This window comes from Podarcis erhardii (assembly GCF_964252035.2).
Source record: "Podarcis erhardii genome assembly, chromosome: 14".
Classification (NCBI taxonomy): Eukaryota; Metazoa; Chordata; class Lepidosauria; order Squamata; family Lacertidae; genus Podarcis; species Podarcis erhardii.
In genome coordinates this window covers 15,378,487-15,405,679 of record NC_138503.1, presented here as the reverse complement: position 1 = coordinate 15,405,679, position 27,193 = coordinate 15,378,487, and the positions used below count along the sequence as shown (strand labels likewise).

Below are 27,193 nucleotides of genomic sequence, written 5' to 3'. Positions count from 1 at the left end.
CAGCTCCAGCCCTATCAGGAGGCAAGTTCCCAACTGAGGTGAATCGTGGAGGGAGAAAGGCAGACTAGTGAATTTGCACATTCCTAATAGGGAAAGGGACGCGGGTGGCTCTGTGGGTTAAACCACAGAGCCTAGGGCTTGCCAATCAGAAGGTTGGCAGTTTGAATCCCCGTGACGGGGTGAGCTCCCGTTGCTCGGTCCCTGCTCCTGGCAACCTAGCAGTTCGAAAGCATGTCAAAATGTAAGTAGATAAATGGGTACCGCCCTGGTGGGAAGGTAAACGGCATTTCCGTGCACTGCTCTGGTTTGCCAGAAGTGGCTTAGTCATGCTGGCCACATGACCCGGAAGCTGTACGCCGGCTCTCTCAGTCAATAAAGCGAGATGAGCGCCGCAGCCCCAGAGTCGGCCACGACTGGACCTAATGGTCAGGGGTCCCTTTACCTTTGCCTTAATAGGGAAAGGGCTTGAGAGGTTTTAATGAAGCTCCCATAGATTTCTTTATCTCGCACAGGAAACCTTCCTGCGAACCTTTCACACAGCAGGAACATTGGGCTTCCCACACACCCATCCCCACTACTCTGCTGCATGTGGTAGAGGGGTGAGTAAACCTATCATGTCACTCAGGGCTCCTGAGAAGGCACTAAGCCACCCACATTTCCACATTTCCAAGCATCTACATGAGGTTAGAGTAGCACAGAAGTGATTGCTAGGTGTTTAGTAGAGCAGGAGGCAGCAGGTGCTGAAAACACAGCAGAGGGGTTGTTGTTTTTTAAAAAAGGAAGGCAGTGGTGATTCAGAGGGTTTTGTTTTTAAATCCTTGTCACAATAAAACATTGGTGGTCTCTACAGGCCACAAAAACCCTCCTGGAAGCTGTAAGGCCCACTGGCCACAGCTTTACCATCCTTCTTAAACTAAAACATGGGTGAAATACCAATTCATTTACAGGATTTGCTGATTAAGGAGTTTTGCTCTTCCTCCCCACCCCCACAAAAGCAGATACATATAGAAATGGCTTGCCATTGTTGTTGTTGTTTTTACTGATCGCTTTTACTGATCATGACTTGCTGCTTTCTTGGAAGAGAAAAAATCCCTGAGGAACTAAGAGGTGTTTCAGATGAGAAGATCTAAGATTGGCAAGCGCTGGCATGTTCAGGGTTCTCCTTGGACATAATGTTCGTTGGGGGGAAAAACCCCACAAATATCTGACTGAAACATGAACTGCTCACTAGCAGCGATACCAAGCATGTTCAGCAGAATTTTTCAAGGGCTGAGAATCCAGAGGTTTTGGAGCAATTTTCTTACAGGGCAGTTTTGGCTAGTTGCGTGTGAGTCTTAGAAAGTTATATTCCTTATATAGTGGTACCTCGGGTTAAGTACATAATTCGTTCCGTAGGTCTGTACTTAACCTGAAACTGTTCTTAACCTGAAGCACCACTTTAGCTAATGGGGCTTCCTGCTGCTGCCGCACCGCCGGAGCACAATTTCTGTTCTCATACTGAAGCAAAGTTCTTAACCCGAGGTACTATTTCTGGGTTAGCGGAGTCTGTAACCTGAAGTGTATGTAACCCAAGGTACCACTGTATACAATTCACGCAGCTAGCAATTTTCACTTTGAAATACATCTTCAAATTCATCAGTGTTTTGTTTTGGGTGTCTTTGTACTCCGTAGCAATTCATCCAGAGTAAAGTGCTATTTTATGTGATTCTGTTGTGTATTGCAGTCATGTTATACTAACATTGAGGCGTTTTGGAGCTTGATAAATTAATTAATGAAAACTGAAAGTTTCTCTTTCAAAATCTTTTACAGCAGACTGGGGTTACAGGACAACCAGAAAGAGACACCCAAAAGCCAGAAGCCATTAGAGATGATACTGAACAAGACTCTGAAAAAAATAAAGTAAATTCACTGTGAGGTGTCTGTGTCTAGCTGCTGAAACCTAGTGCCGATGTCATAACATGGCCTCAATTTACATTCGTTGTCATGTAACTGTTTGTGTTACATTTCATAAAATGCATTTCAATATTTTATTTTTCATAAATAATAATAATGGGTTGCAGCCAGTGGTAGTCCTTCTCAGAGTAGACCTATAGAAATTAATGGACATGTCTAACCTAGGTTTAGTAATTTCAGTTGGTCAGCTCTGAGTAGGACTTTGTGGAATACAATAGATACAGTGGCTTGTATCTAACGTAGTGTGAAGTAACCATCATGTCTGTGCTTGGATTTTTGAATGTGCAACAGGATGGTGTTTTGCACTAGCCCGAAACGTTGATTGATAACTTGAACTTTTTGAATTTTTAAAACACATAATCTCCTTTATGCAGAAAGCCTGCAAAATGCTGAGGACAGCCAAAGTAGGTATGTATCTTTTAAGACCCACAGTTTTGATCTGTGTTGTTCTTTTCAGTCTCAGCGGGAGCCACTAACAAGGGCACGGAGTGAGGAGATGGGGAGGATAATACCAGGATTGCCACTTGGTTGGGTCAAGGTGAGTAGAATGTCTTCTGATGTTCTGGGTTTTTTCTGCTTGTGAACACTCTTGCGCTGAACCCATTTTTATATTTGCTGTTTGGATGTTGAGAAAAATATGATAATTGCCATATAATTGGACCCAGAAGTTAAACCTGTAAGACTGAGAAGAGTGGCACAAGCCAATAATATGCCAATATTACGTCACTCTAGAGGCCATTATAATACTTTTCCATCTGAGTTATGCTGGGAAACAAATACGAATTTCAAAAGTGACTGTGCAATCTTTGCAGTTGTCATATAACTTGCTCCCTCTTCTCTTTGTGCACATGTCACGTGAAGTTTCTGGAGCCAGTCACGGGGACTTTTCGTTACTACCACACTCCAACAAATACAGTTCACATGTATCCACCAGAAATGACTCAGTCAGCCACTCCACCATCAACCCCGCCAACACATAAACCAAAGACTCAGGCTGTTGATCAGCGGGAAAGGGAACATTCCAAATTGAAGCGCTCTTACTCCTCGCCAGACATAACCCAGGCCATTCAAGAGGAAGAGACAAAGAAAATCACCATCAAGCCTACTATCAACCGTGAGAACAAGTACGTCTGCTTGATTTTCTAGGGTACCTGCTAAAAATGTCTTTTACAGTTACTGAAATATGTGAAGGATTAGAAATGTTTGCCATTTGTGTGATTATGTTCCACCATGTCCGGTGTGGGGGACTTTTGGCTATCTAGATGTTGCTGAACTACAACTCCCATCATCCTTAGCCATGATTGTTGGAGCTGATGGGAGTTTCTCTTTATCTGGTGGGGCAAAGGTTCCCCCACACATGCGCAATGTGGATATTGCAGAGACGTGTTTATTCCCATAAAAGCTTGTTAGAACAAATCTTATGCAAGCCTTTTAAGTGTGTGTATGAACACACACATATACATGCCCACCCACATACGACTGGCTGTTGTTTCAATATATTGTCCAGAATAAGTTTGAAGTCCACATCATGATATCAGTTTCATAATATCTGACATGGCGACACATCGTGAATCACGATGTGTGTGTGTGTGTGTGTGTGTGCGCGCGCTATGTAAAAAATTGTGACATGGGGAAAGCCAGTCATCGCTTCTCTCCTGATTCTTGCCACCCCTGTTGCTCTGTACTATAAAATAACAGTTGTAACAATATGGTAACAGTAAGTAAAAACATATCAGTTTTTGACCCCTAAGTAGTAGCAGTTGCTATGTAGTTACATCGTTATTTCAGACATTGTGATGTATATCAGTATATCGTGATGTTTAGCTGGTGATATCACTCGGTCCTAGCACATACACAAACTATTGGTTCAGCATTTCATTTCCATCCTTCGAAAGCCTGATGTTTCTATTTTAAAACTTATAGCTTGCTAGGGCAAGGATACCTTGTTATCTGAAAGGAGCAAGGTATCACAAAGACTCTCAAGTATCCTTTAGTATTTATAATCTGAATGAGTTTGGGCATGATCAAGACAAAGTTAAGCACTTTAAAGTCTTGTAAGAGAGTCAAGCAGACAGAGAAGGTTAAATCTGTATTAATGTATTAATCTGTATTAATATTCTACTCTACAAAGTAAAATTTTGCAGTAGCATATGTAACAAAAGCACTTAAACCTTTTTTTAAAAAAAGTCGTTGCCACCTCACTAAAATGAAAAAGGCTGCAATTAATATTATATAGCGCATACTTGTCTATTCCCTGTTTTCTGGAAACACACTTTTGTTCCATTGATTCATGAGAGACATGCTAGTGACACCATAGAGACGGATGCGGCTTGGATTTTTTAAAAAAAGCATGAAAATACATTTCACTCTTTAATATTACCTCTTCCCTTACAGACCAGTAAGCTATCCTAAAACTGAAATCTCAAGGCTCTCTGCATCTCAGATTCGTAATCTCAACCCTGTATTTGGTGGAATGGGACCAGCTCTGACCGGCCTCCGTAATTTGGGAAACACTTGCTATATGAACTCTGTGTTACAGTGCCTGTGTAATGCACCGCACCTGGCTGATTATTTCAACAGAAACTTGTATCAAGATGATATCAACCGGTATTTATTTATTTGCTTGTTTGTTTGACTGCTTCCATTAACACACAGCTGAGTGCAAAACTTGTTTCATCTATTTAGATATGCTGCTTTAGTGAAATCGTAGTGTCGTTTATTTTATTTAGCACATTTATCTCGGAACTTAAGGCAGTAGGCATAGTCTTTCCAGGGCATCTCCCATCCAGGAACTGAATAGCCATAGACATGATTTATCTTTAATCTAGGTTTGGTTTATTTACTCTTACATCTACCGCCTTGCTCCTTTTATCTCAAAAGCGGCTAAGGCAAGTACGAAACAAAATATGAAAACAACAAAACATCAAACGGAATACAGCAGATTAAAGTGCATCAGCTCTAAAAAATAAATAACATCAGCCAAATAAGGCAAAGCCCTTTTTTGGACAGTGTGACCAAGTGATAGCTAAGCAGATCTCATGGGGCAGGTAGTTCCACATCTTGGGCCCTGTAGTGGAGAATGGTTTGTTCTGCTTCCGCTGCCTGAGGCAATGTTGTGCGGATGCCTGATGATCGTCTTCCAAAGCAGCTACTCTATTCCAAACTTAAAAATGGAAAGCGTAATGCTGGTGGTCAACAAAAGAGTTTTAAAGACTCTCTCAAGGCAAATCTTTTTAAATGTAGTGTAAACACTGACAACTGGGAAACACTGGCTGCAAGCGCTCCAGTTGGAGAACAGCCATTACCAAAGGTGTCATGGGCTTTGAAGACACTCGAACTTGGGACGCAAGGGAGAAACGTGCTAAGAGGAAGGCACGCTTGGAAAATCTACACCTTGATCAACTCCCGCCCGGAAACCAATGTCCCCACTGTGGAAGGATGTGTGGATCCAGAACTGGCCTCCGCAGTCATTTAAGGACTCATTGTTAAAACTGTGTTTATGGAAGACAATCTTACTTGGCTACGAGTGATCACCAAAGAAGAAGAAGAGTTTCTGGGAGTCACAAGAGAGGAGAGAGCTTTCTGTAGTCATGCGGTTTGATCAGTGTGAGCAGTGTTCGAAATTAGCCAGGCCCCAGGCACATTTTGAACCTGGCTTTCAACTGCTTGCAACCAAGTGAAGATGCCTGGGCACCAGGATGGGACCTGACATCTCCACCATCTGGGGATCATTGGATCTGGACTGTTTTTTGCACCCTAATACCCCATCCTGTAGGGACGCAGGTGGCGCTGTGGGTTAAACCACAGAGCCTAGGACTTGCCGATCAGAAGGTGGTTCGAATCCCTACAACAGGGTGAGCTCCCGTTGCTTGGTCTCTGCTCCTGCCAACCTAGCAGTTTGAAAGCACGTCAAAATGCAAGTAGATAAATAGGTACCACTCCGGCAGGAAGGTAAACAGTGTTTCCGTGTGCTGCTCTGGTTCACCAGAAGTGGCTTAGTCACGCTGGCCACATGACCCGGAAGCTGTAAGCCGGCTGCCTCGGCCAATAAAGCGAGATGAGCGCCGCAACCCCAGAGTCAGCCACAACTGGACCTAATGGTCAGGGGTCCCTTTACCTTTTTACCCCATCCTGTAGAATTCTATCAGTCATATTTTATTTGCACAATCAGAATGAATTTCTGGAACCAAATTGCTTTTTCTGTGCAGCCTGAGCAAGAGCAGACACCGTTAAGAAAAAGAGGTCGCAATAGGCCAATAGATACGTCCCTGGATCAAGTGACTAAGTTCTCAAAGCTTTGAACTAGCTGGATGTTGAACTGAACTGAACTGCTCTTCTTATGTTCTTAATACCCTCTTCCATGTTCCAGCCAGCCTGGCCTCTTTGAAGGCGAGGGGCCATACAGCATTCTCCAAAGTAGGCAAATATATTCACTTAGTCAGTGTTTTACTATTGATGTATATATTGCTCCACTCGGGGAATAAGGATAAACATGCAAGTGACAGCATTCTGTTTGTTTCAGATAATTATGTCTCTAAAAATGGTGTCAGCCATTAAACTCTCTTGTTATTTGCAGGTCAAATTTCTTAGGGCACAAAGGTGAAATTGCTGAGGAGTTTGGCATTATCGTGAAAGCTCTTTGGACTGGACAATACAGATATATCAGTCCAAAAGACTTTAAATTTACTATTGGGAAGATCAATGACCAATTTGCAGGGTACAGCCAGCAAGACTCTCAAGAATTGCTTCTGTTCTTAATGGATGGTCTACATGAAGATTTAAATAAAGTAAGTTTGATTTTTGGTGAAAATTAAGCATTTCGCTTCAGAATTTAACATGCTAACCACCCCACCCCCAACCAAAAGGTTTTGTATTTACTCTTTTCTTTGAACCATGAGGAGAAAGGGGGATTGCACTTCTGCCTTTACAAGCTATTTGAAGTGTTTGGGTTTTGTTTTGCTTTTTAAATAGAATTTAAATTCTTTAGGTTTTTAATTCTGCATGTTTTATTGTTGTAAGTCACTTTGAGACCAATAATAATATTTGTATGCCGCCCATCTGACTGGGTTGCCACAGCCACTCTGGCGGCTCGCAACAGAGTATTAAAAACACAATAAAATATTAAAAACTTCCCTAAACAGGGCTGCCTTCAGATGTGAAGTTGCCTAGGTGGTGAAAAATGGGATATATATTTTTAAAGAGAGTAAGGAAGTACTCGAGCACACCTGGGCAGACTACATGACAAACATCACACTTAGTTTGACCTAAAAACTAAAGTGGGCAGTTGTTACTGCTTTGGCTGTAAATTTTTAAAAAGTATTTCTTCACTCATTGCATAATTATATTTGCCATGGGATTTTTGATGTTTATTAACATAGACCAATGAGCACGTGAGACCTCCAACGAGATGTCAAAGTGTCGAGTACTTTTCTTTAGCATGCCAACCAACCAGCTGCCTTTTAGATTGCTCCATTCTATTCTACAAACACCCATTTTCCATTTTTAATTCCAACAGACACTCAACATTCTGTTGTTGGTTTCCCCCGCCCCCCATGCATTTTCAGTTTTAACAGCGCACCATATACATTTTATCTTACAGTGGTTTTTTTTACAGACTTCCCAACCTAATCTTCAGCGACATTCTAACAAAGTCTTGTTTTGCTGCCTAGCCATAGTTTAACACACTCAAAATTCTGTAGCCACTGAGCATGATCAGTCCTTGTTTGGCTGTTCTGGATTCTGCTTTTGTGTCTTTACCCCTGCTTGGAGGGACAGTTTGCCATATTGACTCCATATAGCTCTTTAGAACCAGGTGCTGTAAAGAAACAATGGAGGATGCTTTGCTTTTGAGCTTCACAGGGTTATCTAGCTGGGATACAGTTGACAGGTGAATATACAAAATCAGATGAGACTTTTTGACCTGAAGCAGCAGAACAATGTCTGTGTTCATTAAGCAGTTTCCTAAAAGCGGAAACCTGGTGCAGAAATCACGAGATCGTTCATATTTTTTATAGAGAATGTAGCCCTACTCAGGCATTCTACTTATGTGTAAAATAAACATGTAAATAGGAAATGGGACTGTGCAGAGTAGCCCCACTCCTCTGTTGCATGTGCCAAGTAGCATGAAGACAAATACTAGGGGTATTTAAGCACCATTCTTTATGTACTGATGAGGACAAATTCTAGGAACTCCTGGTTGAGATGATTACTAGAAAGGTTGCCTTTCTATTTAATCAAACTGATGCTAGCCCTAAGATCCTTAATTACAGCAAAATATTCACTTTTTTCCCCATCGAGTTCATCATTGTTTCTTTCTGCTAAAATGCCTACGTAAAGAATGAGAAACTCTAATGCAGAGGCAGATGTGTGCAGCTTAACTGATCTCTAATCAGAATTACTTTAGGAGAAAGCATCTATAAATATAGCCAAGAAATTTGGTATAAAACTGCTTTGCAGTATCCAGTTTGTAACGATCAAGGAATTGGGCACAGTCTGTCAAGGACAACTATACTAGTTTCCTTTTGAATTTGAAGGATTTATTTTCTTATTAACTAACTTCAGTTTTAAAAGGTTTGTCCATCATGTTATCCTCATCTAGCTTACCTTTCCTGAAATTAGCCATGTAATAACTGGATATATATTTTTTTGCAAGATCTGTTTTTCAGTCTTTTTTTTCCTTCCTATTTTTACAAAAACTATGATGTCCTCTTAGAGAGTAAGTAAACCAAAACTTTATTATCCATCTTCTGTCTAGTACATAGATTTATTGTTTGTTTTGCCATGTCATGAGTGTGATAGGAAAAAAAACCTGTTCTTCATTTCACTCTTGGATGCCACTGCAACTATTCAGTGTTCTGTTCCTAAAACACAAAGTTCTGCAAAAAGGAGGTTATGGTTATAACCTTATTTGAGTGTGTCTCGTTTCTCCAATCCATTGCAACTGCCATTTCTTAGTTAGGTTACACAAACAGCAGAATTAAATTGCAGAATGGACTGTGCTACTTCAGACTGCAGATGGGGGAACACCATTCTGAAACGCTCCCTCACTTAACCCCCCCCCCCAAAAAAAACCACCTTACTTCAAATAGAAAGTTAGTATAATAAGAAATCCCTTTGCCTTTTGGGCTCATATTCTGCTTAAAATGTGTTAAAGGGATCGTTAAGAAACATGATATCCCAGCAGCATTTAAGTGCTACGGTCCATTCTGCCATATTCCACTGTATGTGTAGACTCTATTCAACATTTCACAAGCTTTTGAGTTGAACCTCCCTGCGCAGGTAGACTAGAGAAGACACAAGAGAATGTTGCCAACTGAATTCTCCATCTTCACTTTTCCCCAACTTCAGTTAGGAAGCCTGTAGCTACCCAAGCTTGAGAACTTCCTTTAGATTACAAGCAGGGATGGCATGATTCAGTTGATCTTACACACACACACACACACACACACACACACACACTCGTACCTTCGTTCTTGAACGGAATCCATTCCGGAAGTCCGTTCGACTTCCAAAAACATTTGAAAACCAAGGCGCTTCCTGCACTCAATCAGAAGCAGCATCGGACGTTTGGGTTCCAAAGAACGTTTGCAAACCAGAACACAGGGTTTGCAGTGTTGGGGAGCCAAAATGTTCGAGTCCCAAGGCGTTTGACTACCAAGGTACAACTGTAGATAGATAGTGTACAAACTGGTGTGGAATGTAGCTAAAAAGCTGAGCTACAGATTTGAATCGCCAGTTTGAATCTTTATTTTGCCATGTTCTCTCCAGATGGCCTTTACCCCCAACCCCAATTGCTCAGCCCTAGCTTTCCATGCCATCTTCAGTATGGGGTTTGGTGGTACTCACCTGCTTTAAAAGCTCGCTGTAAGCCTTGGAGGCTTGTTGTAGCGGGCAGGGCAGTCGGAGGTAGAGGAGGAAGGCAAAGGGGGCAAGAACCAAACAAGTGACGAGAGAGAAAGTTAGGAGTATTTGCAAGTTATTTGTTCAGATCTCTATCAAGAGCAATCTTGTCACTTGCCTGGCAGCTGCTCCCTTAGGGGTGGAGGGAGGAGAAAGAGGGGAAGCAGGGTCCTATTCACTGCTGGTATGTGGCCCTTAAAGAAACGTGACTCTTTTTTAAAAAGATGCATTTGCTGGGGTTTTTTGTTTACATACACATTAGGTAAAGCGTATATTTGTAACGATAAAACAACAGTAGCAAAATAAGCCAAACACATGAGAGAAAAGGAGAATAGTGGTAAGAAAAGCAAACGAAAGGATTCAAAGAAAACTATCCATCTGTTCTCGCATGTACAAATAATTGCTTTCAGTCTGTGACTCTTGGCAGAAGGTTTCCATTCTTCTGGCCAAGAAAAAAAGCAATAGCACAACGTAGCCAGGGTGCTCAAAGAATCTGTTTCAATGTTTGCATGTTTAGCATTATCACCTTCCTTCTGTCTTTCCATAGCTCCACCTGATGATGTTCCTGTCTGTAAAACTTACCTTCATATGTTTCAGGTATGCTTTAAGCATTTTTTTTTTACTTCCCAACTTTCCAGGCTGACAACAGAAAACGTTACAAAGAAGAAAATAATGATAATCTGGATGACTTCAAAGCGGCAGAACTTGCCTGGCACAAACACAAACTGCTCAATGAATCGATTATCGTTGCTCTCTTCCAAGGCCAGTTCAAATCCACAGTTCAGTGTCTTACGTGTCACAAAAAGTCTCGGACCTTTGAGGCTTTTATGCATTTGTCCTTGCCACTTGCATCTACCAGTAAATGCACCCTACAGGTTAGTCAAATGAGTGACTTTAGGTCACTAGTTAACAATATTTAACTTTCCCAGTTTTTCTTTCAACAAAACTGTTCCTATAAATCCTCACCTCTGCTATAAACCTTTGAATTCAGGTTGTGTTTTATTTTTGCTTTCCCTCCCCTCCCCCCAGGAATGCCTTAGATTATTCTCCAAAGAAGAAAAACTGACGGATAACAATAGATTTCATTGTAGTCATTGCAAAACCCGAAGAGATTCTTTGAAAAAATTAGAAATCTGGAAGCTGCCTCCTGTTTTGTTAGTGCACTTGAAGCGGTAAGACTCAAAAGTAACTGTACAGATTATTTAGCCTTCCTAAAAGCTCTAAGGTGATTTTTTTGTTTAATATAACATAGGAAGCTGTTTCATATTGTCCATTTGGTTCAGTTGCAGCTCTCTGGAATGTCAGAGACATTTCAGGCCCTACCTGGTGGTGCTTCTGTTTCATGTTCAGAAATGTAGTCTCTGAAATATATATTTGCATGGGGTAGTGTTGGAGGATACATAACATACGTATTTTGATGTGAGAAATGTAATGCGTTCAGAGTCTCTTATGGGCTTATTTTACATTTTGGTGGATAACTCTGGTTCGCAGGCCAGTCTTGTCTGCCAGGGGGTCAAATTCAACCCAGAATGCCATTTCTCAAAGCCCACACCTAGTCAGCTGACATCCCTCCTATGGTGATGGCAACTAATGGGTGGGGTTGAATTCTGTCTTGGCTGCTCTCCTGGGAACAGGCACATGCAGCCAAAGCACAGTGCAGGGCTATTTGAAAGCCCTTTTGCAAACAGTTTTGCATTGCTCTTTAAAACTCCCACAGGGCTTCTTGCAAAAAGACTTTCAGCTAGTCTACATTTTAAAGTCCTGACAACTGGAGCTTCAATGCACAGAATCATAGTGGTGTTGGGTGATTGACTGGTGGGCAGCTCCACCCACTTGTCAAATTTCGCCCAGCACTGGTGGGGAGATAAATATTTGGCCTGCCAGCCAGAAAACATTCCTTGCCCCTGCTTTGCATGTTACATTGGCAATATGACCTGGTTTCCTGCTGACCAAATTAATTAAACCAAGGAGTAGGTTTAATTATACCCAGGGAACTCCTTAAACAAAAGCAAGAGATTTTCAGGATGTGAGATTCATCCTAAGCCATCCTGCTATTTGGTCACATAAGCAACTAATTGGTCTGTGAGGTGACACTTTGGGAAATTTTACTTTATTTTAATTTTATTTATAAGATTTATATACTGCCCGTCATCAGATCTCAGAGCGGTTCACGAGATTAAAACACAAAACAGAAGCAACAAAACAGTATGGTGGCATAACATGTGCAGTGTGGAAATCCTTGCTTTAGTTTTTTCCGTAATATCTTTTCAGCTTTTAATGTAATTCTTCATGCTTTTCATGCCTAGGTTTTCTTACGATGGACGGTGGAAGCAAAAGCTTCAGTCATCAGTGGACTTCCCATTGGAAAACCTTGACTTATCGCAATATGTTATTGGCCCAAAGAGTAACTTGAAGAGATATAGCCTGTTTGCAGTATCTGTAAGTAATTTTGTGTAGCTATGAATCTTACCTGCCAGTTAATCTGTATATAACATCACCAGTTAAGCAACCATGTGCAATGTAGTGTTGTTTATTAACATTTCCCCCATGAAGGCTTTATTCTTTTCAGTAGCACTTGGGAGTAGTTTATGCCTTGATTTTTGAGTACTGGGAAGTATTCGGGCCAAATGACATTTTGCGGTCCCCTAATTTCATTCCTGTTCTGTCTAGAATCATTACGGAGGGCTGGATGGAGGACATTACACAGCCTACTGCAAAAATGCTGCCAAACAGCGATGGTTTAAGTTTGATGATCATGAAGTCTCGGACATCTCTGCATCCTCTGTGAAATCCTCAGCTGCTTATATCCTCCTTTACACTTCTTTTGAACAGCGAACCGCCGATATAGCCACATAAAGAAACATTTGAAGAATATTGGTGTCTTTTTTGTAAATGCATCCTATAATGAGCTGAGCTGTGATGAGTAAAAGTTCCGTTGCTGAGGAAGAAGATGTTTGCAGCGGTTTCTCAGCTGAGGTGTCTGTTAGTGCTATTGCTTAGTCCAAAAATTGTTAACTCTGCCGTTTAATAATATGGAACAATTAGTTTTGAAAGCACTTATTTTTAGTAATGCTCCAAAATGATAAATCTAGCTTAGCCCTTTTTAAAAGTCATTAATATATGGGTTTAAAATGCCCCTGAACCCAACAATATCTTTTTTTGTCTCCCACATTTATGCCTTTTCACACTAACCTTAAGCTTGATTCTACTGTGAATAACTTAGAATGATGTAAACAGGTAGGAATGTATGTGTACATATTGATTGCACACTTGCACATGCGAAGTATGTATATAATAAAGGTATGTGGCCCTTTGAGAACCACTAGAACAGAAAAGGGTTTGCTTTTGTTTTGTCTAGAATATCTTCATTCTTACAGATAAGAGCACAGCTGTATTTTTTTGTTTGAGCTATGGCATTGATATCTGCACACTCTAAAATGTATATATTACAGAATTGATATTTTCCTTTTTAATAACTTATTGAAGCAATTATTTGAAAATACAATGGCCTGTTAAAGAACTTCTTTGCCTGTTTTGGACATTTGACAAGTTTGGATTTTCGGCTTTCCCTTACTCCTTGTGAAAATAATCCCATCTAGATCCCAAAGAGTGGTATTATGATGGGAGGGCAGGCAATGTTGCCCTGCGTGAGCCTTACTGGGTACAACTTGAGTGGATGAAGGCGGTCACTGCCTGCTGTCATTAGTTCTCCTCTTGACAGGGCCATAATTGGTCCAGCTTATTAATAACTTATCTTGGGTGTCTGTTCCCCCTTTTAAGGCTTGTGGATCTGTGTCCCAGGGTCTCAAAGGTCTGCTACATATATGCATATGTATATAACCCATTTAAAATTATATTTCATCTTGGATTCTGTAATAATAATAAAAAACAACACTCCTTTAGACTCTGGCTGCCCAGGAAGACTTTATTTATCTAGCGGTTTGTTGCTTTCTCCGAAAGCTTACTGAAAATGAGTTCATGTCTGGCACCTGTCTTTTCGCTGAAGGGAGAAGCTGTTCACAATCCCATTTTTAAATACCACGTTACAGCCTGAACGCAGGCATTAGGAAATGTGGTTCCTCTTCCTTAAGGATGACTCGAAACCTGGCCGGCCTGGGTCAGGAAACGTTTGCTAACAGTACCACTGCATCCTATGTACGTGATGGTTTTCAGTGCGTTTCCTAGCCATTTTGGTTTTTTACCGGCACAGAGAAAGTTTGACTGCTGTAAAACAGCAGATAAGCTGCAGACGTTTGCACAGAAGGGTCTGGGATCTCGGTGATCTGAGAGTCGTCAAAGTTGTACCAGCTTTGGGTGGGAGGGTGTTTGCAGTACGCAGTGTAGTGGCCACCATCCAGATCTCCAAAATGGTTCTGCAACAATAATGGCAATAAATCAAAAGGTAACCAAAAGAGCATTTTGTTCATTTGTTCCAAGGAGCTAAGCCTGGTAGGCATGGTTTCATGACTACCACCCCTTTCCCCCTGCAACCAGCACATTAAGAAATTGTAATCTGACTATGGTCACTTAGCCAGCAGGCCGGTGGCAATTTCGACCTGTCTCCCTGATCATAGGCTAGAGAGATGTGTTTTGAAGAGCCCAAAGTACCCCCATTTCCCAAGACAGTGTCATCACCTTCTGCCTTCTAGGATGGGTCATAAGGAAAGGGTTAAATAGGTGTGATGTGATTGGCCAGTGAGAATGCAAGGGGGGAATAAAAGTTAGAGTGGGAGGTTTTGAAAGTTAGTTGAGTTGAGAGTTGAGGTTTGGGAGTTGAAGGAAGAGGGAGGTTTAGGTGTGGGTTGGTAGAGTTGTATTGTGAGAGAGTGAGAGGAATTGTTAGGTGGAGTCAGATAGATAGTTGGAATAATCAGTTTGGAGTTGTTAGGAACTAAGAATAAGAAACTGTCAAGAAAAACTAACAGAAACCATAAGCTTGTTCCTGCATTTAAAAATAAACTTGATTATTTGTTAATGTTAACTACTGACTGGACTCCGTGTGTCCCCGTGAGATACGGGGTGGTGGCAGCAGAAAAAGCAATCGAAGTGGCGGCACAGGATCAATAGACCATCAAACATCTGGGGGCCCTGTGTGTGATCGCCATACCTTCCTATCCCTCTCACCTTTTCTTACCATATCACTCTCCAGCTTTGATGTGATTCAGGAGTGTGTTGCACCAACAGACTTATATGCACTAGAATAGAGCCTTCTATGTCACTTACCACCACAGCAAATAAGCTGTATTTTGGGTTTTTCCGAAAGAGTGGATATATGTAAGAGGACAAATCCAGGTTATTTAACGGATAGTAGATGTCGGTTTTCAGTTTCTTTTTGTAACTGCCTTGACAGTCAAACCTGAAAATAAATGATCATAATCAGAAATCACTTTCAAATAGTTTACCCAATCTACTTGGCAAATTCTTCCCCCTTTCCCATCTTCAGCAACCGTTTCTTTGTGACCTGCACCACAGCCACTTGGAGAGCACATGAGATGCTGTAAATAAGAAGAACGGTACCTCTTTAGATGGAAGATAACTATTTTGGGCGCCTTCGCTATGCTGGCTTTCACAGCGGCATCTGTCTTTATCCCACAGCAGGAGCAGTTAATTTGGTTGTTCCAAGTCAAGATGTCTTGCTGAAAGAAGCATTCGAGGCATTCCTGGGCCCCCAAAAAGTGGGGATTTTTTTTGGGGGGGGGAGAGGTGGAATTATTAGTCAACATGTCAAACCACTATAACTAACTTACCTGCAGACTGTGCTCTGTAATTGCAGAAAAGCAGAACTCCTCCATCGGCTCTGCTGAAAGACTAGCTCCATTAGGCTCTGTCACATGGCAATAGCCATTCCATCAAGCTGCTTCAATAGGAGAGGTGGGAAGCTGGGTTCCTTCCACCAACTTGCATCACAAGCCAAGCTCGATCAGGCACCTCCTTGCCCTGAGCTGTTCCTATGCCACCTGGTCATTATGAGATCTACCATTTAAGATTTGGTACCTGAGTTTGCTTCTTCCCCACCGTACCCTCCCTGTCCCTTTCCGCTTGTGCATCATGTTTTTCAGATTGCCGATCAGGAGGCAGGGACTGTCTTGTGTTAACGGATTGATTGTGAGTCACTCTTGCTGAAGAGAGGCATACAAATTATCTAACTTGTGAAGGTTAGCTACCCAAAAATTTGTCTTTGTGTAGCTGCAGAGCTGGTTAACACTACAACCAGTGGCGTAGCGTGGGTTGTCAGCACCCGGGGCAAGGCAAGTAATTTGCGCCCCCTAACCCGTGGATTTGCGCCCCCTAACCCTAACCCCCAGATGTTGCGGCCGGTGCGGCCGGCCCCCCCTGCACCCCCCACGCTACACCACTGCCACAAAGTAGTGCGAGGCTTAATCACATGGCGGGGAAGAAGGCAGCAACTGGGTCCCGGGGGCGTCTCTGATGTGACTTTACGGGCACCATTTGCAAGCGGGGAGCGGCACCCCATCCGCGCGAGCGCGCCCCCAGACGCAGGAGCCGCGCAGGCAGGGCTGGGGGCTGAGGCGCCAATGGAGGGGAGATGAAGGGCCTGCGAAGCCCTCGAGCACCAGAGAGCTGCTCCTGGTTTCGCGGGGGGGGGGGGGCTCGGCCGGGGGCGGCAGCCCTTTTGTCCGCAGGATGGCAGCGGCGCCACCGGCCAGCCCCATTACCGGCCCGGCCAGCCTCCCGGGGCGCCAGGGCTCCGCCGCAACTAACACCTTCCCTCCAAAACTGGGCTGGTCGGATGTAGTTCTCTCCTGCGCTCAGCTCTGCGCTGGGCGGCCGCTGCATTTTCCCTCCCCCAGATAGTCCCTCCCTCGCTCTCTCTCCGCTCCGCAATGCACGCCTGGCACCCTCCCCCTCCACAGTGGGCGGCGACCCGGCAGCTCGGATCAGATTCGCACAGCCAGCACTGTGTGAGAGAGAGTGAGCCAGGACCAGGTAGGGGCAGAGAGCTCCGAGTGCGCCCCCAAAAATGTTGCGCCCGGTGCGGCTGGCACCCCTTGCACCCCCCACGCTACGCCACTGACTACAACCCACCACTGCAGTGAGAGAGACCTTCTACCTGCGATCAACATCTCAGGACAAGCATGACCCATAGTCATGTTCCCGTTTACCATGTAAGAACGCATAGGAAGAACACATAGGAACATAGCTGTCAAATGTCCCTTATTTGAAGGGACAGTCCCTTATTCCAGGGCCATGTCCCGCTGCTGTCCCTTATTGATGGATGTCCCTTAAATTTCAAAGGAAGCAGCTCCTCTCCCTCCCTGCCTGCCGGCCAGGGAGGAGGCAGGCTCCAACTGTGTTGCTTGGCTGTGTTGCTCACCCAATAAGAAGTCTAAGAACGACTGGGGGGTGGAGCTTGAATGCCTTGTGTGTGGCTAGTTAATGCAAGCTGAGGGATTTTTTGAATGCTGGACGCCATTTTGTTGCACGTGCTGCTGAAAACTTTGCAGTGCAAAGCCAGGCCGGGGAGCCATCTTAAGTTGAGGCTGCATAGGCCTTGTGGTGCATGTGATTCGGATTCTATTCAGTTGAACCTCTGGTTACAAAGTTGGTTGGACAGTGTTCTCAAAGCTACCAGCATGAGTTTGACCAGACTGCAGGAGGACAGGAAGATTGGAGTGCCTGGAACAGGTGAGGCTGCAGGTCCCTTATTTTGGCTGCTGGTCCCTTATTTTCAAATCTGCAAGTTGACAGCTATGCATAGGAAACTGCCTTATACAGTCATACCTCGGGTTACAGACGCTTCAGCTTGTGTGTTTTTTTTGGGGTTACGGACACAACAAAACCCTGAAGTACCAGAATGGGTTACTTCCAAGTTTTGGTGGTCACACATGCGCACAAGCACTAAATCGCACTTTGCGCAGAAGCATCGAATCGCAACCCGTGCGTGTGCAGATGCGGCGCGGCGGGTTGCGAACGTGCCTCCTGCACGGATCACGTTCGCAACCCAAACGTCTACTGTACTGAGTCAGACCATTGGTACATTGTCTACCCCAAAGTTTCCCAAGCTTGGGTCTCCAACTGTTTGTTGTTGTTTTTTTGACTACAATTCCCATCATTCCTGACCACTGGTCATGCTAGCTAGGGATGATAGGAGTTGTAGTCCCCAAACAGCTGAAGACCCAAGTCTGGGAAACCCTGGTCTACACTAACCAACAGCATCTCTCCAGGATTTCAACCCTACCTGCAGATGCCTAGGATTAAATCTGGGACCTTCTGCTTGCAAGGCAGATAGATTCTCTACACTATGGACCGATGGGCTTGAATTCTGACAAGTGGAGGTTGGCTGTTTCCAGCCCTGCAGGCAAGTTGCCTAAAGAGGGTTAAAATCAACATTGCAGCAACAATTTAAGCTGGGCTTAAGCTCGGGCAGCTTTGCTCAGCAAGAGAGAAACTATTACCTCTAGCGAGCATTCAGTTTCGTAAGGGATGGGAAGAGATAATACGGTGAAGATCTCGTTTTTGTATGTCGTCGTTTGGCATTCCAAACACATGATGTCATAACTGAGATGTCCTTCAAAAAGCCGGGTGATTATGGAGGACTCGCCGACGCAGCCCCTGGATTCCCAAGCAGACGATGAGGTCCCCTGGTTTCTTCTCCTACTTGTCTGCAAGAGAAGAGATGTGCCGTGTCACAGACGATATTTCCACCCTCCCGCTTGCTATTGTAACTAAAAGTCTTCTTCAAAATCATCCTCAGTCACAGCAAGAAATTGCTGTTAAAAGCATAACAATCCCGTTTGGATTCCGTATCAGAGTCTCAGGGCTAGGCCTCGATTCCTTTATTTCGGGGGGTTTTAATGATGGCTCAGATTTTTAAATTACATTTATTCCCATATGCATTAAAAACAAGTGCTTGGCTGCAGGAAATTACTCCCTCCAGTCTCCTCTACCGTTTCCTATATGCATAAAGTCTCCACTATAAATTTGCTCATTGAAGTCTCAGCTGGAACTGAATGATTTATTGCTAAGCTTCTGGCTGCATCACAAAATAATGTTGAGTATAGATTCTTGTATTGTTTTTCCTCTTTAAGGGAAGGAAATTATTTGGCATTACATAAGGAGGCCATAGGAGCCTGGGCTATGGGGTGGTCCCTCCCAACATTTAATTCCTGGCTCTTGACAGATTATGACTTTCTACTCTTTTTAATTGATTATAATTTATTCATTTATTTTGCAATTGTTGAGAGTGAAGAGCCAATGTGGCATAAATAAAATAAACTATTGACTATTGCTTTATTGAATAGCAGGTGCTCATTTTAAATCTTTTTTTTATTATGACTTATATTGTATCAGATTGTTATAAGATGTGTGATCTTCGTTGTATTTCTGTTGTTTCTTCAGCATGTGTGTATAGGCAGTACGGGTTAACTCGCAAGTTACATGCATTCAACTTGTGTGCATTCAGCTTTATGCACTTGGCAAAAAAAATATTAAAAATGGGGTGGAAAAAAAAGACTTTGGCAATCCCACCCACCACTGAACCTAATGTGTTTTGACTATACACAATTTTGGCTTTACACACTACCCCCAAAATGCAACCCAACCGTAAGCCGAGAGTCACCCATATACAAATTAAAAGTGCAATGCAATGAAAAATTGTTATGTCCACAAACCAGGCTTGCAAGCCAAAGATTGAATGTGGATTTATAATCATATTCATCTAGTTCAGAGGAAACAGGCAAACTCTGGGTTGCAAAAAAACCCCAAAATCCCAACCCACTCAGGAAGTAAATATGGGAATTGTGGTGCATGAGGGGGAAAGCTCAGGGCTCCTCAAACCTAATCCAAAGCATCCCAGATCATAGTTTACCCAGTGAAACATTCACACACTCTTATGTAACACTTGACTGAGAGCATTTAGCGTCTCATAGCTGTTACACTGAAAAGGATAGTATTGAGGGGGTGGTTTGCAGACAAGCACACACAGAGCAGCATTTGTGAACCAGCTCTAAATGAAGTACAAGACAAACTGCTGAAATCAAAAATACTATTCCCACCGTCTTAATCTGACTGTGGAACTCATTGCCACAAGGTGTTGCAAAAGATGAGAATTCAGTGGACGGCTAGAGTGGCAAGTTATAAAGACAGAGAGGAATTCAATGTAGCACTCTGGCAATCATTCTGTCGGTGCAAGCTTTTCACATTGCCAGGTGAAACGATCTCCTTTCCCCCAGGTGATGTTCTGGGGATTTTCCTGACCCGCCAGAGCCGATTTTAAGGGGTGCAGGTGGAGGGAAAGGGGGAAAGCCCTAGTCTGCTTGTGGAAGTCCTTGCACAGGCTTCGGTGCTAGTGGGGCTGGTTAATTGAATTTGACTCCATGACTCACCTTCTTGAGAGCTTCATGCAGCTCATTCAAGACATAAATCAGAAACTCCTGGGCATCCTGCTGGGTCTTCTTGATGAAAGCTGGGTATCGCTCACCAATGACCAATCGGAACACCTCTGGGGACACGCAGTCAAAGTCCCCCAGCCACATATCATTCATCAAATAAGCAAAAGCAGTCGCTATCTCTCCATCCTCCCTTAAGAGATTAACAGGGCAGTGCAGGATCATTTTAAACAAGAGAATCATCCATCATGGTTAACACTGGAAAAAGTACAATCCCCCATGACTCCTAGAATTCAGTAGGCAACCCAACGGCTCAAAGCATCTTAGCAAAACGTGTACCTCTCACTTGATACACTGAGTAAAGCTTGAAGTCTATGCAGCCTTTGCCTTTGGGTAGTAGCTCCCCATGATCAGCCTCCGTCTATTGTTTGCTAGATTGGGAAAATGTCTTTTTCGTTATTGCTTTTAAGCTGTGCAAAGCCTTCTTTTGCTCTGCCCCTTCCCTTTTTGACCTATTGAAGCCCAAGCTTAAAAGTAAACATAACCTACAATGAGAGATTTGCAGGGAGAAAACCAGCAAGGATACAGTCTCCAGTGCAGAATGTCATGGGTACAACTATCTGCCTGCTGGACAAAAGTTGTGGGTATGTGGTTGGAGCTTTTCCTGAGAGAAGCGGCGGGGCAAATGGAAGTATCGATGAGCCTTCAGAGAGGTATCAAAGACATTTGGAGGAGACACACCATGCATACGAACGTGAGCAGAGGAGGGCAACCAAGATGATCAAGGGTCTGGAAACCAAGCCTTTTGAGGAATGGTTGAAGGAATTTGGTATGTTTAGCCTGGGAAAGTGGAGGCTGAGAGGAGATAGGATAGCTATCTTCAAATTGTGGGATGTGAGAATCAGGTGCAGTCAAACACAACATTGCTAGAGTAGACATGAAGGTTGTCTCAGTCCCCCAGCCAGAACTTCCTGCTTTCCAGGACTGAGACAAAACTTCCTATGTGTAACTTGAGATGGGCATGGCCTCTCCTGAAGTAGAAAGAACCAGAACCACAGGCTGGAGACCATCTTGTCTCTCTTGCCTCTATTGATGCTATCTTAACAATAGCACTACTTAAAAACAAGGGGGCACCCTTGGCTCCAGGCCAAGAAAAGAAAAGGGTTGCTTTCTCCCACAAGGAGATAGTCACCACATTTAAACTATGTTCTAACCTTTTAAGGCTGCCTTCTGGGAACCTTTGTGTGAACAGATGATTACTTGTGAATCAACATTTTATACTTTACAGAAGACTGTGTAGCGTCTTATTTTAGGAGGGATTAAACAGGGGAAATACCAGGAAATATTGACAGAGACTCTAACGAGTCTGAGCAAGCTATCTGCTGTGTATGTTTTAAAAAAAGGGGAATGTTAACTCTGCTGATTTTGTTGAACTTGTAAAGACAAGTTGGGATAGGATATCTTAGACAATATATCCTCCCCTGCATCCCTAAGCATTCCCCCACAAATATCTCAAGGGCTGTCACATGGAAGAGGGAACAAGCTTGTTTTCTCCTGCTATGGAGGGTGGGACTCGAACCAATGGATTCAAGTTACAAGAAAGCAGATTCAGGAAGAGCTGTTTGAAAGTGGAAGTCTCCCTTGGAGGTTTATAAGCAGAGGTTGGATGGCTGTCTGTCATAGATGCTTTAGCTGAGATTCCTGCATTGCCTGGGTGTTGGGACTTGGTGAGCCTTGGGGTCCCTTCAAACTCTACAGTTTTATCTTATACAGTGGTACCTCGCAAGACGAATGCCTCGTAAGACGAAAAACTCGCAAAACGAAAGAGTTTTTCGTTTTTTGAGTTGCTTCGCAAGACGGATTTCCCTATGGGCTTGCTTCGGAAGACGAAAACGTCTTGCAAGTTTGTATCCTTTGTCTTGCAAGTTTGTTTCCTTTTTCTTAAAACCGTGCATTCACTTTGAGGAGCAACTCATAGCACGCGGTGTGGTAGCCTTTTTTGAGGTTTTTGAAGACTTTGGTGATTTTTGAAGCTTTTCCAAAGTCCATGCTTCGCAAGACGAAAAAAACGGAAGACGAAAAAACTCGCGGAACGAATTAATTTCGTCTTGCGAGGTACCACTGTACCAACGGTAGAAGCTTCTGAGCCAAAACAGGTGAGCTGGGGTGCTTGTTCTTAGGAGAGGGTAGGTCTAGAATGCATAACAGAAACCTGGTGAAATGGGAGGAGTCATTGGGGCACGGTTACTTTCGCACATAAACTCTATAGGACAGGTAAGGGTGGTGTCACTCTGTATATCAGTGAGGACTTAGGACATGGGTAGGCAAACTAGGCCTGGAGGCCGGATCCAGCCCAATCACCTTCTAAATCTGGTCCACATATGGTCTGGGAATCAGCGTCTTTTTACATGAGTAGAATGTGTGCTTTTATTTAAAATGCATCTCTGGGTTATTTGTGGGGCATAGGAATTTGTTCATATTCCCCCCCCCAAATATAGTTCGGCCCACCACAAGGTCTGAGGGACAGTGGACCGGCCCCCTGCTGAAAAGGTTTGCTGACCCCTGACTTAGGATTCTAACAAGATAGAAATCCTCCAAGGGCAAGGCTCCTCCACAGAACAGCCCCCAATAATGCTTCCGTACTGGGGACATACTCTTGTCCTCCCTGACTAAAACGCCCATGCCAATACTGAGATAAAGTAAGGAATCAATGAGGCATCTCTAGGAGGAAGTGCTGTAGCCATGGGCTTCCCCCTAATTCCCAGAGTGGAAGTGGGTCAGAAAGGAGGGTGCTCTCCAGAGACACCTTGCCAACAAGCCCTTCAGTCCCAGAGCCAGTCCAGGCTCTGATCTTCGGACAACCAAAATTAAGCAGAGCAAGGCCATTAACTTACTTGTTTAGCGATGCTGTATACCTTCCAGAGAGGAAATATTCCACCAGCGGGGAAACGCTGCAGAGGCACTGTATGACAGCATTCATGTAGCAGGTGTTGCCCAAGTTCCGCAGACCAGTTAGTCCTTGGTACTGGGGGTTTGTCTCGTCGTCGGATCTGTCCATTGCCTCGTCCGAACTCTCCAAGGGAAGGGCACCCTTGCTGTATTCCCAAAGCCAAACTATAGTCAAACAAGCCTCGTTCACATTGTGACAAAAGCAAAGACTTTACATTTATCAAGTGCATTCAGACATTGCTTTCCATATATACCCGACTATGTCTCTGTGCTGTACATTGTCTCCCTGTTAATTTAACTTATACAGTGGTACCTCAGGTTAAGTACTTAATTCGTTCCAGAGGTTCGTTCTTAACCTGAAACTGTTCTTAACCTGAAGCACCACTTTAGCTAATGGGGCCTCCTGCTGCTGCTGCGCCGCCGGAGCACGATTTCTGTTCTTATCCTGAAGCAAAGTTCTTAACCTGAAGCACTATTTCTGGATTAGCAGAGTCTGTAACCTGAAGCGTATGTAACCTGAAGCGTATGTAACCCGAGGTACCACTGTATGCAGAATTCATCATGCGAAAGGCTGGAGGGTAAAATGTAGTCTGAAGCTCAACATCAAAAAAACTAAGATCATGGCCACTGGTCCCATCACCTCCTGGCAAATAGAAGGGGAAGAAATGGAGGCAGTGAAAGATTTTACTTTCTTGGGCTCCATGATCACTGCAGACGGTGAAAGCAGTCACGAAATTAAAAGATGCCTGCTTCTTGGGAGAAAAGCAATGACAAACCTAGACAGCATCTTAAAAAGCAGAGACATCACCTTGCCAACAAAGGCCCGTATAGTTAAAGCTATGGTTTTCCCAGTAGTGATGTATAGAAGTGAGAGCTGGACCATAAAGAAGGCTGATCGCCAAAGAATTGATGCTTTTGAATTATGGTGCTGGAGGAGACTCTTGAGAGTCCCATGGACTGCAAGAAGATCAAACCTACCCATTCTTAAGGAAATCAGCCCTGAGTGCTCACTGGAAGGACAGATCCTGAAGCTGAGGCTCCAATACTTTGGCCACCTCATGAGAAGAGAAGACTCCCTGGAAAAGACCCTGATGTTGGGAGAGATGGAGGGCACAAGGAGAAGGGGACAAGAGAGGACGAGATGGTTGGACAGTGTTCTCAAAGCTACCAGCATGAGTTTGACCAAACTGTGGGAGGCAGTAGAAGACAGGAGTGCCTGGCGTGCTCTGGTCCATGCGGTCACGAAGAGTCGGACATGATTAAACGACTAAACAACAACAACAACTGTTTGGTCAGATTGTACACCCTCTGGAATGGTGTCAGTTGTCAGGACATCCCTGAGTATATGCCCAGCAAAACACAAGAACATGATCTTCACAGATGATGCTCATTTTTGACGGACTGTTCAAGCAGTAAAGCACTGGGTGGGGAAATAAGTTGGAAATAGGCTTGGTCCACATCCCAAAGATCAATGTTAGAGTCTTTCCAGCACCATGAGTAAATGTTTAATGTCCAAGCAAACTTTCTAGATAAAAAACAGGGAAACCATTTCCCTGTCCTGATGCTTATTTGCTGGTCGCAACATTCAGTTCTCCAAGGAACGGAGAAAATGCAGGGATTTCTCCCCAGTCGTTAGATGGTAATTAATTAGCAATTGGTTTGTATAAAACAGAAACTCACAGTAGATGGTATATATTGAAGTTGTCAGGCATCTTTGTTGACCTAGAAGCCATTTGCAGGCTTGCAAGAAGACTAAGTGGTGCTCTCAATGGAGTTGGGTTGGCGGCCCGTTCACCACCCCTTTTTCATTTTGACACTTGGATGGTCTGTTTCCTTGTGCAATCACGTTGCTTCATCTTACGCCTGTTCAGAGGACCCAAAATACATGGGCTTTTCCTGATGACTCTTTGCACTGCTCCCCAGTGTTCCAAAACGGATTCTTCCAGCATCATAAATGCACGCTCCCTTGTTGCTAGGGGATGGTGTTTGGGACTTTCCTAACAAGATAGAAGGGCCAAGCGGTTCTAGAACCATAAACTTCTTCAGAGAGGACTCTAGTCAGTTGCCTTCCAAGGGTGAGTCAGCTCCTGCAGGATGCCTGGGCAACAGATTTTATTAATGAAGTTGTTTGGGGTTGTGAGATCCTTCTAATTCCTCATGATGCTCAGGTTTGACAGCACAGGACCATAGCCAAGTTGGGTTTAGCTCAGGGTGGATAAATAAAAATTTAAATCGTTTTTTAAAATTTAAATTGGATTTTTAAAAATAAAATGCTTTTGGAGGAAGAATCTTTCTAAAGATAGTTTTCTATTTAAGTTACATTATAGTCCAAAGGCTATCCAACAAGAAATAAGGATTTGTTTTAAGTTTTTCATGTGTGCTAAAACTCAGTATAAGTTAAGAAAAAAGAAAAATTATTGTTTTTCTACTTCTAATAAAGTACAGCAGAAACGTTGTCCAAATATAAACAGTTAACTTATTAAACCTCACAATAATTTCATAATTATTTATGTATTTCTAATAGTATAACCAAATCAGTAATTTTTAATATATCTGTAAAAACTACTCTGAAAATTTATTATTCTAAAAATGAAATCTGCATCTGGTTGTAAATATTAAGATTATACCAGCAAGAATGAGTCTTTCTGTTAAAAAATTGATTCAAATCAAGTCTTACTTACTAGTGATTTAAACTGATTTGATTGAAATTACCGTATTTTTTGCTCTATAAGACTCACTTTTTCCCTCCTAAAAAGTAAGGGGAAATGTGTGTGCGTCTTATGGAACGAATGCAGGCTGCGCAGCTATCCCAGAAGCGAGAACAGCAAGAGGGATCACTGCTTTCGCTGCACAGCGATCCCTCTTGCTGTTCTGGCTTCTGAGATTCAGAATATTTTTTTCTTGTTTTCCTCCTCCAAAAACTAGGTGCGTCTTGTGGTCTGATGCGTCTTATAGAGCGAAAAATACGGTATATCCACCCTGGTCTAGATTCCTGGCTTGGTGTAAGCTCTCTTCCTAGACAGTTATTTTCTTCCTTGAATACCTGCAAGTACTCTCCCAAGTTCCTTGATGAGCAGAAACAAGTTTTTCCAACTGACCAGACAATTAACAGGCTACCTGTACCTGTGCCTTTAAGAGCAGATTGATCAACAATTATCAGGCGCAGTTAAGAGATCAGCAGGAGCAAATCTGAAGGCTGTTAAAGGCAGAGGAGCAGGTTAAAAACAGGCAAACAAAAACTATAGACCCTTGAACTCATTATTCCCACCCTACAAAGAGATCCAATGGGTAATATTTGCAGATGTTCAAGGAAGACACAAGGACAAGAACCAGTTTAAAGTTGAAAACTCTAAATCGGCTGGTGAAATTTGTCACACCCAAGCTCAGTCTGTCTGCTTAGCACTTTTTACAGCTTGTTTTGGAAGCCTTGACTTACTTAATGCAAGGATGCTCTTTCAGAATGTTGCTTGACTGAATACTACAAGTCACTCCTGGCCATTGGCTATGTTGGCAGATGTTGATGGAAGTTGGGAGTCCAAAATCGGGGTGAGGAGCTCCAAACCAGGACCCCTCACTGGTTTAAACAGTTTACCTCTTTATTATAGGCTGGAAGAGAAACTAATCTGGAATGGAAAACAAACAATAGAGCAGACTTCCTCAACCTCAGCCCTCCAGATGTTTTTGGCCTACAACTCCCATGATCCCTAGCTAGCAGGACCAGTGGTCAGGGGTGATGGGAATTGTAGTCTCAAAACATCTGGAGGGCTGAGGTTGAAGAAGCCTGCAATAGAGAAACGGAAGTATTACAGTTGAGGAGACCCAGCGTTTTGATGCTCAAAAGGGAGGAGTCTCTTTAAAAATTGAAACGGGGATGAAAACCAAGAAAAAAATAAGCTGAGATAACATTTATGGGAATGTGGAACTGGTGTCTTTCCATCAAAATTACAATAAAACAAAATGACATCTACGCCATATCCTTTCTATCTTTTTGTAGGCATAGTCTTCTTTGGCTAAACTATAGTAGTTGTGAATGGAATTGAAAC

General features: G+C 43.2%; 2 protein-coding genes across 5 annotated transcripts in view; one reads left to right on the top strand and one right to left on the bottom strand.

Moving 5' to 3' along the window:
- USP8 (ubiquitin specific peptidase 8) overlaps nt 1–13,187 on the top strand; it is a 35,482-nt gene extending 22,295 nt beyond the window's left edge. For 2 of the 4 annotated variants that reach the window (XM_081838784.1, XM_081838783.1), the window contains exons 12-20: nt 1,810–1,899; nt 2,411–2,491; nt 2,815–3,077; nt 4,348–4,560; nt 6,530–6,740; nt 10,491–10,727; nt 10,882–11,024; nt 12,159–12,291; nt 12,523–13,187. In XM_081838784.1, coding sequence (XP_081694910.1) covers nt 1,810–1,899; nt 2,411–2,491; nt 2,815–3,077; nt 4,348–4,560; nt 6,530–6,740; nt 10,491–10,727; nt 10,882–11,024; nt 12,159–12,291; nt 12,523–12,708 — 1,557 coding nt within the window. In that variant the 3' untranslated portion in view covers nt 12,709–13,187. The remainder of the gene's footprint in view (nt 1–1,809; nt 1,900–2,410; nt 2,492–2,814; nt 3,078–4,347; nt 4,561–6,529; nt 6,741–10,490; nt 10,728–10,881; nt 11,025–12,158; nt 12,292–12,522) is intronic. The other 2 variants (XM_081838785.1, XM_081838786.1) reach the window with 2 other exon arrangements.
- Nucleotides 13,188–13,750: 563 nt separating this feature from the next.
- USP50 (ubiquitin specific peptidase 50) lies at nt 13,751–25,097 on the bottom strand. Its single transcript, XM_081839198.1, has 7 exons — nt 24,831–25,097; nt 23,096–23,296; nt 20,199–20,394; nt 18,270–18,476; nt 15,370–15,512; nt 15,076–15,208; nt 13,751–14,225 (listed from the first exon to the last, which is right to left on the bottom strand). The coding sequence occupies exons 1-7, from the start codon at nt 24,881–24,883 to the stop codon at nt 14,034–14,036; spliced, it is 1,125 nt and encodes a 374-aa protein (XP_081695324.1). The 5' UTR covers nt 24,884–25,097; the 3' UTR covers nt 13,751–14,033.
- Between the last annotated feature and the right edge of the window lie 2,096 nt (nt 25,098–27,193).

Bases quoted from the DNA above. Each gene is read 5' to 3' on its own strand.
- USP50 (XM_081839198.1), bottom strand. From the start codon at position 24,883: ATGGCTTCTAGGTCAACAAAGATGCCTGACAACTTCAATATATACCAT. The intron at 18,477-20,198 runs GTGAGTCATGGA...CTTCTCTTGCAG, and splicing joins TGCATGAAGCTCTCAAGAAG to ACAAGTAGGAGAAGAAACCA. The intron at 15,209-15,369 runs GTACCGTTCTTC...ATTTATTTTCAG, and splicing joins GTTATCTTCCATCTAAAGAG to GTTTGACTGTCAAGGCAGTT.